Below are 16,731 nucleotides of genomic sequence, written 5' to 3'. Positions count from 1 at the left end.
TCTCCCTCGTAGTTATTTTAAGTCTGTTAATTTGGTCCTCGTTAAAAATATATATATTATATCCCATGTGCACCGTTTCCACATTCTAACAGTGATTCACCGTGCTGCTTCTGCGCCACCTGCAGGACATTTCAGGAACTACCTCTGTGGTTCTGGGAGCGCTTGATAAAACCCAGATGGTATCATTGTTGTTCTCCCGTACAATTGGCGCAGTTAAAACGGTCAGAGCTACTCTCTTGTGAGGTTTTTATTCATTTATTTTTAGCTATACATTTGACAAGAGACAAAGCATTGACAAAACATTGAAGAGTTTTTTTCTATATAAAACTTAATCAACAATAATAATAATGATTTGGCGGAGAACACGAGGAGGGAAGTTCAAGAAAATATATAAAAACTAAGAATCTTACAAAAATGCTATATGTTTCTAAGTTTATTTCATTTGTCGACCAAACAAAACAATTTAAATGCAAACACAAAATCTCAAATATTGAATGGAAAAAGAGAAGAAAGAAGAAGAATCTTATAAAACAATATTGATCATTTTAGAGAATAATTTATTAATTAAATTAATTAATAAATAAATTAAATGAATGAAAACATATACATAAATGTGTGTAAATTAATGCTCAGCCTCTTTACCACTGATGTTATTGACAATAACGATCACTATTTTTGTGAGTTTTAAGTTGATGCTCTTTAGCGGGCAGTGAACAGGTTCCTGATGACTTCACCAGTCTGAGGTGACCCGGTGTCGGAGGTGTGACCCGGTGTTGGAGGTGTGACCCAGTGTCTGAGGTGACCCGGTGTTGGAGGTGTGACCCGGTGTAGAAGGTGTGACCCGGTGTCGGAGGTGTGACCCGGTGTAGAAGGTGTGATCCGGTGTCGGGGGTGGGACCCGGTGTGGGGGGTGTGACCCGGTGTAGAAGGTGTGATCCGGTGTCGGAGGTGTGACCCGGTGTAGAAGGTGTGACCCGGTGTCGGAGGTGTGACCCGGTGTAGAAGGTGTGATCCGGTGTCTGAAGTGACCCAGTGTCTAAGGTGTGACCCGGTGTAGAATGTGTGATCCGGTGTCGGGGGTGTGACCCGGTGTGGGGGTGTGACCCGGTGTAGAAGGTGTGATCCGGTGTCGGGGGTGGGACCCGGTGTCGGAGGTGACCCGGTGTGGGGGGTGTGACCCGGTGTCAGAGGTGTGACCCGGTGTAGAAGGTGTGACCCGGTGTAGAAGGTGTGACCCGGTGTCGGGGGTGTGACCCGGTGTCGGAGGTGTGACCCGGTGTAGAAGGTGTGATCCGGTGTCTGAAGTGACCCAGTGTCTAAGGTGTGACCCGGTGTAGAATGTGTGATCCGGTGTCGGGGGTGTGACCTGGTGTGGGGGTGTGACCCGGTGTAGAAGGTGTGATCCGGTGTTAGAGGTGTGACCCGGTGTAGAAGGTGTGACCCGGTGTAGAAGGTGTGATCCGGTGTCAGAAGTGACCCGTGTGGGGGGTGTGACCCGGTGTCTGAGGTGACCTGCTCGTCAGCGCAGACCAGGCGCAGACAGCTGAGAGTCATGTGACCTGACGTGTCGGCAGCATGGCGGCGCTGAGCTGAGGCAGCGACTCCACAGGACTGACACCGATAGTCTGGCGCTCGTTAGCTTTCCTGTCACCGCGGGGCCCGGCCGAACATGACGGCCTGAGAGAGGAGCCGCAACAAGACCCGAGAGATGCAGCAGCAACTACCACAGCCCCGGCCACCAGCTCCAGCACCTCCGCAGCAGCAGCCGCCGCAGCAGCCGCAGCACTACTCGCAGTCGAAGGCAGAAAACAGCAAAACCAAGAGCATGTTTCTGTCCCGGGCGCTGGAGAAGATCCTCTCCGACAAGGAGGTGAAGAGGAGCCAGCACAGCCAGCTGCGCAAAGCCTGCCAGGTGGCGCTCGGTACGTGTCTGTGTTGTGTGCTGCCTTTGCTTGTATGTGCCTCTCATCGCTCGTGTCTGGGAGACAGCGGAGTTAGCTAGTGTTAGCATTAGCATCCGAGTGGCCTCCCGTCGTCGGCTCAGGTAACCGCTGACGTTCACGGGCAGCAGCAGCTCGGCGTGTGTTTGTTATCACTCTCATGTCTTTATGTTGTGTCTGAAATGCTAACAGTCTGCACAGCTGTCAACGGGCCAACCAGCTAGCTGGTAGCCGCCGTTAGCTCGTCAGGGTTAGCTAGGTTAGCTAGCTAAACAGACCAATCCCTGTGTTGTACGTAGCACTGTCACCCGGCCAGACTGCCCGGTCCTGCTCTGCACCCAGACAAACAGGCTACCTCACTCCAGGATACTCTGACGTGTGTGCGCCTCCATTCAACACTGATAGTGTTACACACACACACATTGTGATCGACCTAGCTGCTGATGTGAATGTGACCATGTTTATAATAACCACTACCAGAGAGTCAGATAGTGGTCTGACACTCGTTCTGGTACAATGAGCTGTTGATTGAGGAAATGGCAAACAACAGGTAGTGTTTCCTTGTTGAAGAACAGTGAGGCTGTTGAACCACAGGACCGACTGCAACGAAATGCATGTCACATGTGAGAGGTGGGCAAACAGGTTGGTGTGTGTGTGAGCTGCTCCTGTCTGCCATGGACACTCTCTCATTATTCATGAAGCCAGCTGAACCCAACACTGCTTTTCGACTTCCCGTGCCACCATCTTGGGCCATGTTGTGGTTATCCTCACACCGTGGTAGTGCCTGTGTGTCTTGTGTCTTTGTAAATTCTATACCCAGCTTCATCAGATTGTCCCCAGTGCCAAATCTTTGTTTCTCAGTTCAAATATCCAAGTTGTGCTGTGGACTGCAGGCCTTTTCATCTGTTGCCTCTGTGATCAATCAGGCATGCGGTGGAAAGAGAGATTATATTTTAATGGCTGTTTTCTTTTATTTAAACACCATAGCTTAGCCAGTTGGCAAAATAAAGAGAGCAAGTACTATCAACTTCATATACTTTGGTCCAATAAGAGTTTTTCCAAAGTAGAGAAAACAACTGGCTTTGCATTTTCATCTACCTACTAATTCCATAAACCTCTGTGTCTGTTTGTGGAATGCATATCTCCAGAGTTGTTTATCTATTTAGCCTCACATTTGGCATGCGTATTGTAAATTGCCCCAAAAATGCAGTGCAGAGTGTGGTGTGATTTAGACATGGATATGTTCAATATGAATAAAACAACCAGCGACCGGTGCTCTGTAGCAGTCAGTGGGGGTGGGGCAATGTGCCTTAAGCCTGTGGACTTAGTTGAAACGTATTCCACGTCCTATGTAAACTACAGCAGCAGTCAGCAACTGGAAACCTGCAACCAATAAAATCTGTCCTGCCATATGATTTTGATAATCTGATCATTTTTATTTCACCGTGTCAGACTGACACATTCACAGGTCGTGGCAGGGAAATTCATAGAATCACATCCTCTTCAGAAAGTTGTCCTCAAAGTAAAAGCACAGTGGCAAAAGCCTAATTGCTAGAATGCTTTATTTTGAGCTGAATTATAGAGCTTTTACTTTGAAAAGTTGTGGACTTGTGGGCAGCAAATAAGTAAATCATTCAAACTATATAAGCCACACATGTAATGGTAGTAATAAACAGTAATAAAGCAAATTTAGTTTCATTATATGAACTGCTGATAAACCAGGTAGGATGAACAACTTCACTCTGTACCATACTCTGTTTATAGAAAGCTTTGCACACAACGTCCAACACAAACAATAAAAAGTGACGGTATAGTGTAGACCTGTTTGAGGAGGACTCACTAATGACAAGGAACAGTTCTCAAGTAGCTCTGGAGCATTAAAGGGATGGTTCACCGAAAAAGGAAAATTGACTCATCATCTACTCACTTCTACTTACTTACTTTAATTGTATTGTATTTGGCTGCAACGCTGTTTACCCCTGAGACTCCAAAAGTGTTTTGTGGACTCAAACACCCCCCCCCCCCCCCTCCATCAGCATAGTGGTGAGTAAATAATGAGCGAATCTTCATTTTTCGGTGAACTATCCCTCTTTAACACAGGACAAGCAAATGGCTAATTCCAAACAGGCAGGTTTAGATCAGCACTGCACTTGTGCACATAAAATATCAGGGCATTAAAATATATGCTCACTTTAACAGTGACTGATATTACTGTGAATATTCCACAAACTAATTTCCTCTGTGTCCTCCTGTGTGAGGAGGTTATGAAAGATGAGTCTAGTAGCGTTCTCTGCCACGTTGTGTTTGAATCTAATCAATTTGGACGGTCACATCTGCCTGAATGCACACCATTACTCACTTTGTAGCCAATAATGTGACACCCAGTAGGTAGGAAGTGCGCATACAACTTTCGATTGATCGGTGAGGGATGAAAATCATGAAGAATAGGAAATTGGTTCAGGAGAATTCTTTAGAAAGCATAAAAGATGGGAAGGGTGGTGCAGGGAAGAAGAGGGAGACTAAAGATCTGAAATTGTGAGATCAAGTACAGGTGTAGTCAAATCCTATAGAATAAGTTAAATTGAGCAGAAAAAACATTTGCTGAACAACAAAAATGCAGAAAAACAAACGCACGTTACTGTCGTCAGATTTGTAATCAGCCGTGTAACCGCCAGATTTCTGTCCAATCACATCACATTGCTGTGAGCTGCGATGGTCAAAGTAAAGACTTCAATAACATTTAATCTCCTGTGTCTCCCTTTACAGATGAAATCAAGGCAGAGCTTGATAAACAAAAGTAAGTATTCTTTTGCACATACCTTTACCCACTGAATGAATCAGCAGTGGGTTCAAGCTTTTCTTCAGAGAAAGAAGGTGAGTTCAGGTTTACCCTGAAGCAGTCTGTCGTAAACACCGGGTGATCACTGTGATTTGTGACTTCGGCAATTTGCTGCTTTTATAACTGCTACTTAGTAGTATATCACCAGCACTTCAGATGGGCTCCAGGTCATATGTCTGCTTCTATAGGCAAGCTGTTTTCTTAATTACGTGCCATTATGCTCTTCCAAGGTTTTAAAGGTAAAAGTCAGAGCTCTAATATTTACACAGCACTTGATTCATTAACATACCATTAGTTTTTAGTAGGACCTTGAGTATTTTTTTTAGGTATGTGAACAAGCAGTGTTAATAGAAAGAGCTGCTGTCATTGTATCTCTCCTCATTCCTGCAGGGATGGATCAGTGGTCCCACCCAGAGCCAACTACATTGAGGCCGACAAATATGTGCTGCCCTTTGAGTTGGCCTGTCAGTCAAAGTCCCCCCGGATAGTTAGCACCTCTTTGGACTGTCTGCAGGTTATTATTCACTGTCACACACACACGCCCACACACACACACACAGGTTTACGCACATGCATTCAGTTGCACTCAGTTCCACTCAACCCCTTTTAATGTCAAAATTGTTATTTCACTTTCTCACAGCAGTTTTTCTTGTATTAACAACCTGGGGGTGGGTTGGTGGGAATGTATCTACACCTGCTTCAAATGTCACACATGCTCCTAGAACATACCACACACACACACACACACACACACACACACACACACACACACACACACACACACACACACACACACACACACACACACACACACACACACACACACTGCATCCTTTAATCTATTTATAGCTTTTCATAGATGGATGTAGCCCCAGAATTGAGACCCAGCTATGAATATTTACAGTAGCAGACAGGGAGGGTCCAATTAAGAACTCTTTGAATTGCATTATGAGAAACTTTACTCATTCACAATTAAATGAAGACGCTGCTCATATAAACCCTAAATTCGCATACATCTCAAAACAAACACACAATCAAACACTTCTGCTGCTCTAACCTGTGCACTGTTGCTCTACGGTAGAAGCTGATCGCGTACGGCCACATCACAGGCAACGCCCCGGACAACAGAAGCCCAGGCAAAAGGCTGATTGATCGCCTGGTGGAAACAATCTGCAACTGCTTCCAAGGCCCGCAGACTGATGAGGGAGTCCAGCTACAGATCATCAAGGTACCCCCCCCCCAGTTCCTCTCTGTACATCTGGCAGGCTTCAGATCCTCTGTCTGTCAGTGGCATTGTTTATTTCATTTTTTTTGTTTATCTTTGGGTCAATGAGGCAGGACTGAGTCCACTGTATTTGAGAGGATTCAGTCATGATTCACAATAAAGACGAGTTTCTATATCTTTAGTGTCATATCTATTCTAATGTGATGAATTTAGGAAAGTTATATAATGTTGAATATTTAAATATGCCCTGTCGTTATGTGCATCTTTATCACATCAACCACTTAAGACTAATTGGATATGTGATTTCTACAATCACTCAAAAATGTCTGGCTTTAAAAAAAAAGTATGTTCTTTTAAAAGTCACCTTTACTTCCTACCCAGCAGTTAAGTGATTGTGGCCTGACTCATCTAACATTAAATTCACTTCAAGGTTTTTTTTAGACTTTTTCAATGATTTCAATGATTACGTTCATATCTCAGTGTTCAGAAGTGCTTGAGCATATTTAAGAAGTGTCTTTGTGTATGCATTAGGTTTGATTCACAGCTGGTGCGTATTGAAGTTTACTCAGAGTTTTATTTAAATGACGAACACATCCTGGTTGGTTATAAAGGTCAAAGTCTGGCCTGTAAGAAGCATGCAGTATTATCACTGTTGATCAAAGATTTATAGGTCAGACTATAAACATCATGAACTCTGACTAATACAAATTATATTGTAAAACAAATTAATCTGCCTTGAAGGTATTTGTTGTAATAATTTTGAATTCTTTCATTTGAAATATGTTTGTCTAACAACAAAATGGCAACAGAGTATGAAAACTAAATATCTGCGGCTTGCAGAAGTAGGGAAGTGAAGTTGTGACTCAGCAGGTGCAGCCGCTGCATCTTCTCAACAAGACATCCTGTGTGACAACGCTTGACTTCCTTTTCTCTCTGCCCAGGCCCTGCTGACTGCAGTGACCTCCCCGCACATAGAGATCCACGAGGGCACGGTGCTCCTCACCGTCAGGACTTGCTACAACATCTACCTGGCCAGCCGCAACCTCATCAACCAGACCACCGCCAAGGCCACGCTCACACAGATGCTCAATGTTATCTTCACACGCATGGAGAACCAGGCCGTTAGTTTACGCACCTATCACCTATTACCTATCCATACAGTCTTTTGGCACTTTTTGGCAAAACATGGGAAATGTAATGTTTTCCTCTCTGCATGCTGTTTTGAGATTGAAGTCAAAAGGAATGCAAGTGATCAAAAATATCTGTGAGATACTTTCTGAATGACAAAACAACATGAAGAAGAAGGCCAATGAAATGTGCATTGCCACAGGCTGACTACTCTCATCAACATCACCATGTTTTCATTAGAAAACTCTGCTTCAGATCCGCCCACCTCAGCCGCTAAAACAGAGAATATTGAAAATTCAATATATATATATATATATTCTTACAACAGTATACACTACACAAGTTATTATTATCAGGTTTGTGCCCAACTAATAGAGCAATGTTAGTTCACTGGACTCGCACAATCTCTGCATGTAGCTGGTGTAGCCCTATAATAAGGCCTGCTGAACACTGGTGGTGATTCAGTTCTATTTTTCATTTTTATTGGAACGGTAGGGGATGATAAGCTCATCACTGGGCTTTGATGTGAATCATCTTGTCAGAATTTATAATATGAAGAGACTTTATTATAATGAACAATTTATGTTCTTTCAGTTTCTATTAACATCTGCCTGTATTGCATGAGGCAGAGTGAAAGAGTTGCATTTTCTCTTTATCAAACTAACTCCTCTTCTCCTCCTCCTGACTCCACAGGCTCTGGAGGCTCAGGAGCAGGAGAAGGAGAGGCTGCGACCACCCCAACAGAACCCATCTCCAGTCCCTGGTAATCAGAGGTCTGGCTCCCCCTGGTCCGACCGGACGCCCACCCCAGAGCCCCAAGGCTCGCCTTCTCCAGCAACCAGTACTCCAGACCTCACAACCACCAATACCACCAGCTCAACACCCCAACCATCAGCCCCTGACGTGGAACAGGATCAACCACCAGACACAGCATCAATTAATGAAGAACCTGAGAACGGCAACAATATGATGAATGGAGGAGAAGAACAGGCCACACCATCAAGAGGTGTGTGTCAACTCTGGCTTTCAGTATAAGTTCCAATTTCGGAGAAGCTTGTAAATCTTTCTTTTTGTTTTTCCTCTCAACTTAAAAAAGTCTGAAGGTGTAACTCAGGTAGAAGCATCTTTCATGTTGTAGCTTCTTTCACCTTAATCACTCTTCATTCTCTGTTTTTGAAGATGAAGGTGCAGAGACGCCTCCTACTGCATCACAGCCAGCTGTGGAGGGGGACAAACCAGAGAGCAATTCAGATCCAGCAGATCCAGCAGAGTCAGCGATGACTGAAGGAGAGGAGGCAGAGCAGCAGCCAACACAGATACACAGTGGAACAGGTCAGAACTTAACCTGTTTTACTTATCACATCAATACACTTGTGTTTTTCTTTCATGGTTGTGAGCTGTAAATCTCTTCTCCTGCCTTGCCCCCAGGAGACGAGCACCCAGCCCACCCTGTCACGGAGCAGACAGAGGCGGCCCCCACCACAGTCAGAGCAGAGGGCCAGCATATGAATGGCATCATTGAGGACCGATCCTCTGTGTCGTCCACAGATATGCTGGTGAGCAGTGTTAAAAACATTACCTACTATTCAGCTTTTCACAGTTCATCTTAAAGTGCTTGTAGATGTTTTTTAATAAATGTCTTCTTGTGCAAAAGTGCAGAATCTCAATATTTACCTGTGAGTAGAGGAGGAGATACAATAAATGAACTGCTCATTGACAGATGCAGATTCTAAGGCCCTGTTCAGACCTGGTATTAACATCTGTCCTGAGCGAACCCATCACAAGTGGCCTGCTCTAAATACATCAGATCACATATGCAACTTTACTATGAATTAAGTTTCTATGCATTTGGAGAAAAAGAAAGAAAAGAAAACCTGTATGTTGTGGTCAACTGGTCATTGTTAATTGTGTGGTGGTTGACAAAAATACTTCAAAACCCTGAGAAGTATTAAAATACTTAAGGTTTATTGTGAAACTGCAGCGGGTCAGAGGACGCCAGTATATGATGGTAAAGTAAAGTTACTATTGAAACAAATGTGATGAGTAAGGCAAAATGAGAGACACTTGTGGGGAGCATGTTTACCCTGTTGGTAAGGTTGTTGATCTAAACAGACAAAGGGAGTAACTGAGACTTCAACCTCTGGTGCGAGGGAAACATGTGGAGCTTTGCCACAAACCATCAACATTGAAGGGTTCTGACACAGAACTTGGGTCAGGCTGACAATTCAGGGGACATTCAGCAGACCTTCAGACTTTTTAGTTAAGTCTGAACCAAAATAACAGATGTGAAGGGTTGGTTACAAACTTGCAAAATAAGGCACACCAAAAGAGGTGGACTTGTTCTGGATTAAATTGAGGCATGCTTCCGATCGTTTGCAGTGGGAAAATACTTTTTGGGATAGTTTCGACTTTTGGAAGAAGAAAATGAAGTACAAGCCTAACTGGTCTCTCCAGAAATGTAATTTTCAATTTGTTGCATAGTGTTACCAGTGTTGAGTACTGCACCTGATGTTGGTGATGCTGGTAAACATACCATAATGATATTACAGTGGCAGGTTCATTAATATTCTCTATTCAAATGGAAAGACTACTACCCTGCGAACTGAGAACACACCGACGTCAGACACACGCTCATCTTCAAACCAATCAATGGTCAATGTAGGTTATGATTACAGGACGTATGTATGTCATACGAAATACTTTGGTACTTTACTCTTTAAATTGCAATGTGAAACCAAAACCAGATCAAATTAATACAGTGTAAGACTTCAAACTTGGTTTGGACCATGGTCTAATCTTTCAGGTGTGAAATGTGAGATTCTGATGTGTTTTATAAAGTGGGATTGACTTTATTCATCTGTCCCAGGATGCAGAGACCCTGCAGGGAGCCAACAACGCTGCACGATTCTCACACATCCTCCAGAAGGACGCTTTTCTGGTGTTCCGCTCGCTCTGCAAACTCTCCATGAAGCCACTTGCTGATGGACCTCCAGACCCAAAGTGAGTGGTTTTTTTTCCCACCTCTATAACTTTGCATAACCAGTACATTTTTACATTGTGTTAGTTGAGCTGTTTTCAGGCATGAACTCCGGAGGGTGTCCGCACAATTGGTTCTGGAGTTTATATTTCACACATGAACAATGCAGCTGGAGATTTTCCTCTCAGACGTGTTCTCAACAACACATAAATCTCTGGAGCGTCAGCTGAGTGGTGGTGCAGAGGCATAATGTAATGTTTTAGTTCTGCTGTGGAGAGCACATGTTTTTGTTTACAGCACATCGATACTGGCATAGTCCCTTATCACCAAAAGCTGTTTAGACATCCTTGTCTGTGTGTTCTCACTGCTTATTCATCCTGAGATATTTGTATTCTTTTAGCTTTTTTCATTTTGGAGTACGTTGCGTGTTAGAAGCACCATCAGCACCCACACTTGCTCGCGGTGAATCCTGCAGAGGATCTCCTGCTGTTTTCGCACATCGGCTCATTCAACAATGTCCGGAGTTTTTACTCTGGCTGGAGAATCTCCAGAGAAAGTCTGGAGCCTCACACTCAGATATTTGCATTCTGGCAGCCCCTCCAGGAGTTCAGTGCATGTCTGAAAGCAAGTTTAGTCAGTTGTCTTTTTACATCATACCGTGAAGATATTTTTTTGTAACACTCAAACAATCTGTGGTTACCCAGAACTTGAGTCCTGAATCATGAACACTCCTGCTTTGATGCACCTTTGGTCTTTTATGTGGTCCCTTCTTTTTGACACGCTTGCCAAAAGAAATGTAGCTGCCTTCAGCACACGCACACTGCTTCAGCTCAGTCTCTGCAGGTTAACTTGCCCTTTTCCATCCTGGTGCAGTCCTGTCATCTCTAGTTACTGTAACATTAGACTCTGAGCCAGCCAGTCTGAATAGGCCAGAGTAAACTGAGCCAAGTAGGAACCTCTGAGACGTCAGCCTGGCCTACATTAGATACCATGAAACACCATTATACCCCTGTATTGTTTGTTCTCCTCAACTCAGAGTAAACTGTAGAACCGTATTTATAGATAAAACATGAAAACACATGAATTTCCATTGAGCATGCTGCTATAAGTGTCTCAAGTGTCTTTGTGGATCACTTTATATTGCACTTAAGGTAGTATAATTGATGCTCATACGGTTCCTCTCCTCTCCAGGTCCCATGAGTTGCGGTCCAAGATTGTCTCCCTACAGCTGCTGCTCTCTGTGCTGCAGGGTGCTGGGCCAGTGTTTCGCACTCATGAGATGTTCGTCAACGCCATCAAACAGTATTTATGTGTGGCACTTTCCAAAAATGGTGTGTCCTCAGTGCCTGAGGTGTTTGAGCTGTCCCTGGCTATCTTCCTCACCCTGCTCTCCCACTTCAAGGTCCACCTGAAGATGCAGATTGAGGTACAGGATGCAAACAGTGTTGGTTTGACAAATCTTAGACTGATTAAGGAAGTTCATAGTTCAGTTGTCACACTTACTGTTTTTTGTCCACCATGGCTCAGGTGTTTTTTCGGGAGATTTTTCTGACTATCCTGGAGACGTCGACCAGCTCCTTTGAGCACAAGTGGATGGTTATCCAGACACTGACACGCATCTGTGCAGGTATAAATCCACTCATACAAGTTTTCCTCAAACTAGAAGAAGAATAATCTAACTAAAAATTTAGAAACTTTTTTTAATTCTGAAAAATTTACTTAAATGTTCAAATTACTGCCATCTTTATTTAGACATGGCAGGATATTCATAGGAGGATCCAAGTGATTCCAAAATTCATACTGTCTGACAGTACACCAGCATAGAATAGACCGAATTTTGACACATTTTTAGCTGTCCTTTATTTAATGCTAGCTATTAATGTTTTAATCCATCCACTTGAGATATATGATGAGACAGTTGGTCTGATTATTACTCTCTTTGTACAGAGGTTATATTTAACCCTTTTGCCCTGTTCATTTACGTGAAATCTTTTTTTTTTTTTGTGCCAATAATTCGATTCCTCAGTGGATTCAGAAAGGCTTTTTGTTGGTACTACCATCTATCAGCTCGCATGTCATCGTTTCACCTAGTGCCACCCTGACAGTGATGCATTTAACCCTTGAGGTTTATTTGCTGCATGGTCACGTCTTTGAAAGTTGGAATTTGAGCAGTTGTCTTTAAATCCTTATACGGGGAAACCCTGATAGGTACTGCAGTTGAAGTTATTCATTTAAAAAAACTGATCGCCACAGCCAACACTTAGTCGTCACCCTTTGTATCTAAAGAAATATATTTGGTCAGTATCATTTAAACTGTTTTGTTTTTGAAGGATAACCAGTTTTGTAACACATTCCTTTCCCTCAGATGCCCAGTGCGTGGTCGACATCTATGTAAACTACGACTGTGACTTGAACGCGGCAAACATTTTTGAGCGCCTCGTCAACGACCTGTCTAAGATTGCTCAAGGCAGGAGTGGTCAGGAGCTTGGGATGACTCCTCTGCAGGTACACAGTGATTGAGCCTCACAATGATGCATCATCCACATCATAGCACCCCATTTTGATTCAATGTTCTATAACTTATATTTTGTACCCTAGTTTTTAGGGTGTTGTCTAAATACATCATCGGCTCATAAGCGCCTACTTGTAATGTTTTGAATGGTGAAGCAGGATTCTTCTGGCCATCGTTTCTAACTTATGCTTTGTGTGTAAAATCACTTACATGTGTTAGTGTGCATGTGACCTAAATAAACTTAGGTGGCTCTTTAATATCCACAGGAGCTGAGTCTACGTAAAAAGGGTTTGGAATGTCTGGTTTCCATCCTCAAGTGTATGGTCGAGTGGAGCAAAGACATGTACATCAATCCAAACCTTCAAGCTAACCTGGGTAAGTGTGGTGGAGAGAAAAAAAATGTGAACAATGCACAGGACATGTTCAGGTCTTAACGTATAATCACTGATGTTTGCAGGCCAGGAGCATCCGTCTGATAGTGACGGAGGAGAGTTGAAGCTCCCAGAGCAGCTGGTTGGACGTCGAGATAGCATCAGCTCGCTGGACTCCACCGTCTCCTCCAGCATCAATGTTTCTCAGGCCGACCATCCAGAACAGTACGAGGTCATCAAACAGCAGAAGGACATCATCGAGCACGGAATCGAACTGTGAGCCCTTTTTCTCAGTCTGGTTAACATTTGTATCATGGTTTATTTGATGTTGGCCTTTATCAATAGAACACTCCCTGAGTGTGTAAGATTTCCCTTTTGTTCTTGTTTGGGCAAGACAAGCATAGATTTGTTCCTCTCTTCTTTCCATAGGTTCAACAAGAAGCCAAAGCGAGGTGTACAGTACCTGCAGGACCAGGGCATGCTGGGATCCACAGCTGAGGACATCGCCCAGTTCCTACACCAGGAGGACAGACTGGACACGGTGAGCGATTACACTAGGTTTAATTGTACAACGCTGTTTAGTCAGGTCAGTCATCCTCCAACCACTTTTTCCTCTGCATCCACAGACCCAGGTGGGAGAGTTCCTGGGCGAGAATATCAAGTTCAATAAAGAAGTGATGTACTGCTACGTGGACCAGCTGGACTTCTGCGGACGGGACTTTGTCTCGGCTCTCAGAGCGTTCCTGGAAGGCTTCAGACTTCCTGGTGAGGCCCAGAAGATTGACAGGCTGATGGAGAAGTTTGCTGCTCGATACCTGGAATGCTACCAGGGGTAAGGCTTGATCTTTACTGGTAAAATATATCTCCCACTAAAATATTCTGGCTTGAAGAGTTTTTACCATGTTTCCGAGGTTGTACCTGAGTTAGGTTATTGTAAAATTAAAACATCAGACCAGTGCAGCTGCTATCTGTTGCCCTAATATGTGACTTCTTTTGCAGACAGACTCTGTTTGCCAGTGCAGACACTGCCTACGTGCTGGCATACTCCATCATTATGCTCACCACAGACCTGCACAGTCCTCAGGTGAGAACTGTTCAGTTTTATGTCTTGTCACCAGCATCGCCATGTCATCGTATGCGGTTCCTGGTGTCGATTGTTTTGTCCATGTGGAGTTTTTATTAAGGATTAACAGACCTTCTTTAGCTACACAGGAGTTCAATGGTTGTTAAGTACGAAACAAAACTACACAGTTCTTTTATGCATCGCGAAAAATGTTGTGTTTTTGTTTATGCAGTATGAATTTTACAGTATTCTGACCTCAAACAACCCAAGGTTTAGAAAAGGAAAGCAAATCTTTAAGCTTTTAGTGCTTTTAGTGCTGTCAGATGCCAAATCCTTACAAAGCAGTGACAGTGTTTTGTGTCGTCTATTTAAAAATAATCACAATAAATTAACATGAATTAAAATACTGCTCACATTACAAAGTAATCTACCAGGCTCTATGTCAGACCCTTCTGCATTGGCAGGCCCACTGTATGAACACAGTGTCTTCATTCAAACGGATGACAGGGACACATAGGCCTGTAACGTTCTGAATTGTACAAAGGAAATTGCATCTGAAATTGAAAGTCTGGGAAAAGAAGGTGTAAAATATTTCACACTGTGACACACACAAACTGAAGCCAGGGAGGAGCAGTGAGAAAGAGCAACAAAGACCCTGTTCAGACCTGTGTACTGGGCCACATTAAAAGACAGACTACTCAGCTGATAAAGTAATGAAAGTATTTTCACACTTTCACACACTGTTTCCATACATTGCTTATTTTTGTCAACTATCACAATATTAACAGTAACCAGCACATATTGATTTTAGCTGAATCAAGTATTAACCCTCAAATAAACCTACAGGAGTGTGTCAGAGAGTGAAGACCGGCCAAAATGTCCTCACTTTCCCGAAATCTCCTCGCTCTGTAAGGCTCAAAATTGTCCTCACAAAGATATCTGTACAAGTACACACACTGACAACAGACCCATCTGTCGTAATCAGACTGAAAAAGACATAATTTTGTCTTTCCAAATGCATTATGTATGAGTTTATTTGCATAAAGAGCAGGGGATCGACTACTTAAAGCTGTCCACTTGTAATCAGATCATCTGAGAGGGTTGTGAAAACCAGGTCTGAACAGGGCCATTGATGCATATAAACCCACGCTGTATTAGCAGCTGCATCAGGGAGACTGTTGCTAACTTTGGTTGCTGTACAGTATTTATCCAAATTTTTTCCAAGCACTGCAATATACCATGTTTTTAATCATCATTTAAATTTGAAACTGTTTTAACAAATCATCAGGAATTTTACCCTGAAACATTTTCATCCCAATCTTGTCCAGCACAATATGACAGTAATGCTTTGTGTGTATGTTCATACAGTACATACAGCATCTTGTTGTTAGAGTCCAGAATTCCTTCCCTTTTTCAGCAATCACTCCAACTCTCTTTCTCAATTTTGTTCTCGATGCAGGTAAAGAACAAAATGACAAAGGAGCAGTACATCAAGATGAACCGTGGTATTAATGACAGTAAAGACTTGCCAGAAGAATATCTATCTTCTATATATGATGAGATCGCAGGCAAGAAGATTGCCATGAAGGAGAGCAAAGAGTTTTCAATCACCCCAAAGTCCACCAAGCAGAGTGAGTACTCGTGTGTCAGCTCGTGCACCTTCCATCAGGATTACTCTCAGACAAAAGGTTTTCTCTGAAATTTAGCTTTTTGAACAGTATGTCACACATTGGCTGGTAAATAGAGAGCACCAGCACAGTGATGCATCCTTTGGTCTCTTTACCTCCCTGTTTGCTGAGAAACAAAGCTATGTCCTCCCTCCAGGTGTGGCCAGCGAGAAGCAGCGTCGTCTGCTGTACAACGTGGAGATGGAGCAGATGGCAAAGACTGCTAAAGCGCTAATGGAGGCCGTCAGCCATGCTCAGGCTCCCTTCTTCAGCGCCACACACCTGGAGCATGTCAGGCCTATGTTCAAGGTATAGTGTCAGAGCAACTGTTTGTTGTAACTTTGTACATTAAGAGGAGGAGTTGGGGGGGAAACAAACAGAAGCAGAATTAAGTTTTCAATGTCTGTGTTGTAGCTGGCGTGGACCCCCTTGCTTGCAGCATTTAGCGTGGGACTGCAGGACTGTGACGACCCAGAGGTGGCCTCACTGTGTCTGGAGGGCATCCGATGTGCCATCAGGATCGCCTGCATCTTCAACATGCAGGTCTGGTGACATTGGGGATGTAGAGGAGATGATGCATTTGTTTGTTTTCCATGAGTCACATCATAATTTACTTATACATCATTTTTTAAAGCGACTCAGTGATAACAACAGACTATGTAGTAACTGGCCCCTGTGTCTGTAGTTGGAGCGACGATGCGTACGTCCAGGCCTTGCCCGATTCACCCTGCTGACGGCCAGCTCCAGCATCACGGAGATGAAGCAGAAGAACATTGACACCATCAAGACCCTGATCACTGTGGCTCACACAGATGGAAACTACCTGGGCAACTCCTGGCACGAGGTGAGATAAAGTTTTCTTGAATCTCAAAGATAACAACCTTTGTAAAGGATTGATCGAATATAGTTAAGTGGCACATTGAATTTTTTCTTAAAATGGGAAAAAGAGAAGAAAGCTTCCCACCCACAGAAAGTAAATCCATGATTGTCTGTTTTATTCTGAAACTTG

The 16,731-nt window shown here is 43.5% G+C and overlaps 2 protein-coding genes across 2 annotated transcripts in view; one reads left to right on the top strand and one right to left on the bottom strand.

The window, feature by feature from the left end:
* Positions 1-699: 699 nt before the first annotated feature.
* On the bottom strand, positions 700-1,554 carry LOC117764893 (extensin-like). The gene has a single exon (XM_034591028.1). The coding sequence runs from the start codon at positions 1,552-1,554 to the stop codon at positions 700-702; it is 855 nt and encodes a 284-aa protein (XP_034446919.1).
* Positions 1,491-16,731, top strand: part of arfgef2 (ADP-ribosylation factor guanine nucleotide-exchange factor 2 (brefeldin A-inhibited)) — a 27,982-nt gene continuing 12,741 nt past the window's right edge. The window contains 21 exon segments of the mRNA XM_034591293.1: positions 1,491-1,922; positions 4,707-4,737; positions 5,170-5,293; positions 5,861-6,007; positions 6,946-7,125; positions 7,826-8,138; positions 8,303-8,464; positions 8,561-8,688; positions 9,999-10,132; positions 11,301-11,535; positions 11,637-11,736; positions 12,475-12,614; positions 12,888-12,996; positions 13,079-13,268; positions 13,422-13,533; positions 13,619-13,824; positions 13,992-14,076; positions 15,515-15,686; positions 15,880-16,031; positions 16,137-16,265; positions 16,408-16,566. Coding sequence (XP_034447184.1) covers positions 1,709-1,922; positions 4,707-4,737; positions 5,170-5,293; positions 5,861-6,007; positions 6,946-7,125; positions 7,826-8,138; positions 8,303-8,464; positions 8,561-8,688; positions 9,999-10,132; positions 11,301-11,535; positions 11,637-11,736; positions 12,475-12,614; positions 12,888-12,996; positions 13,079-13,268; positions 13,422-13,533; positions 13,619-13,824; positions 13,992-14,076; positions 15,515-15,686; positions 15,880-16,031; positions 16,137-16,265; positions 16,408-16,566 — 3,222 coding nt within the window. The 5' untranslated portion in view covers positions 1,491-1,708.

Source organism: Hippoglossus hippoglossus, chromosome 7, assembly GCF_009819705.1.
Source record: "Hippoglossus hippoglossus isolate fHipHip1 chromosome 7, fHipHip1.pri, whole genome shotgun sequence".
Classification (NCBI taxonomy): Eukaryota; Metazoa; Chordata; class Actinopteri; order Pleuronectiformes; family Pleuronectidae; genus Hippoglossus; species Hippoglossus hippoglossus.
The sequence above is the reverse complement of the archived record's forward strand: the minus strand, read 5'-3'. Positions and strand labels throughout refer to the sequence as shown.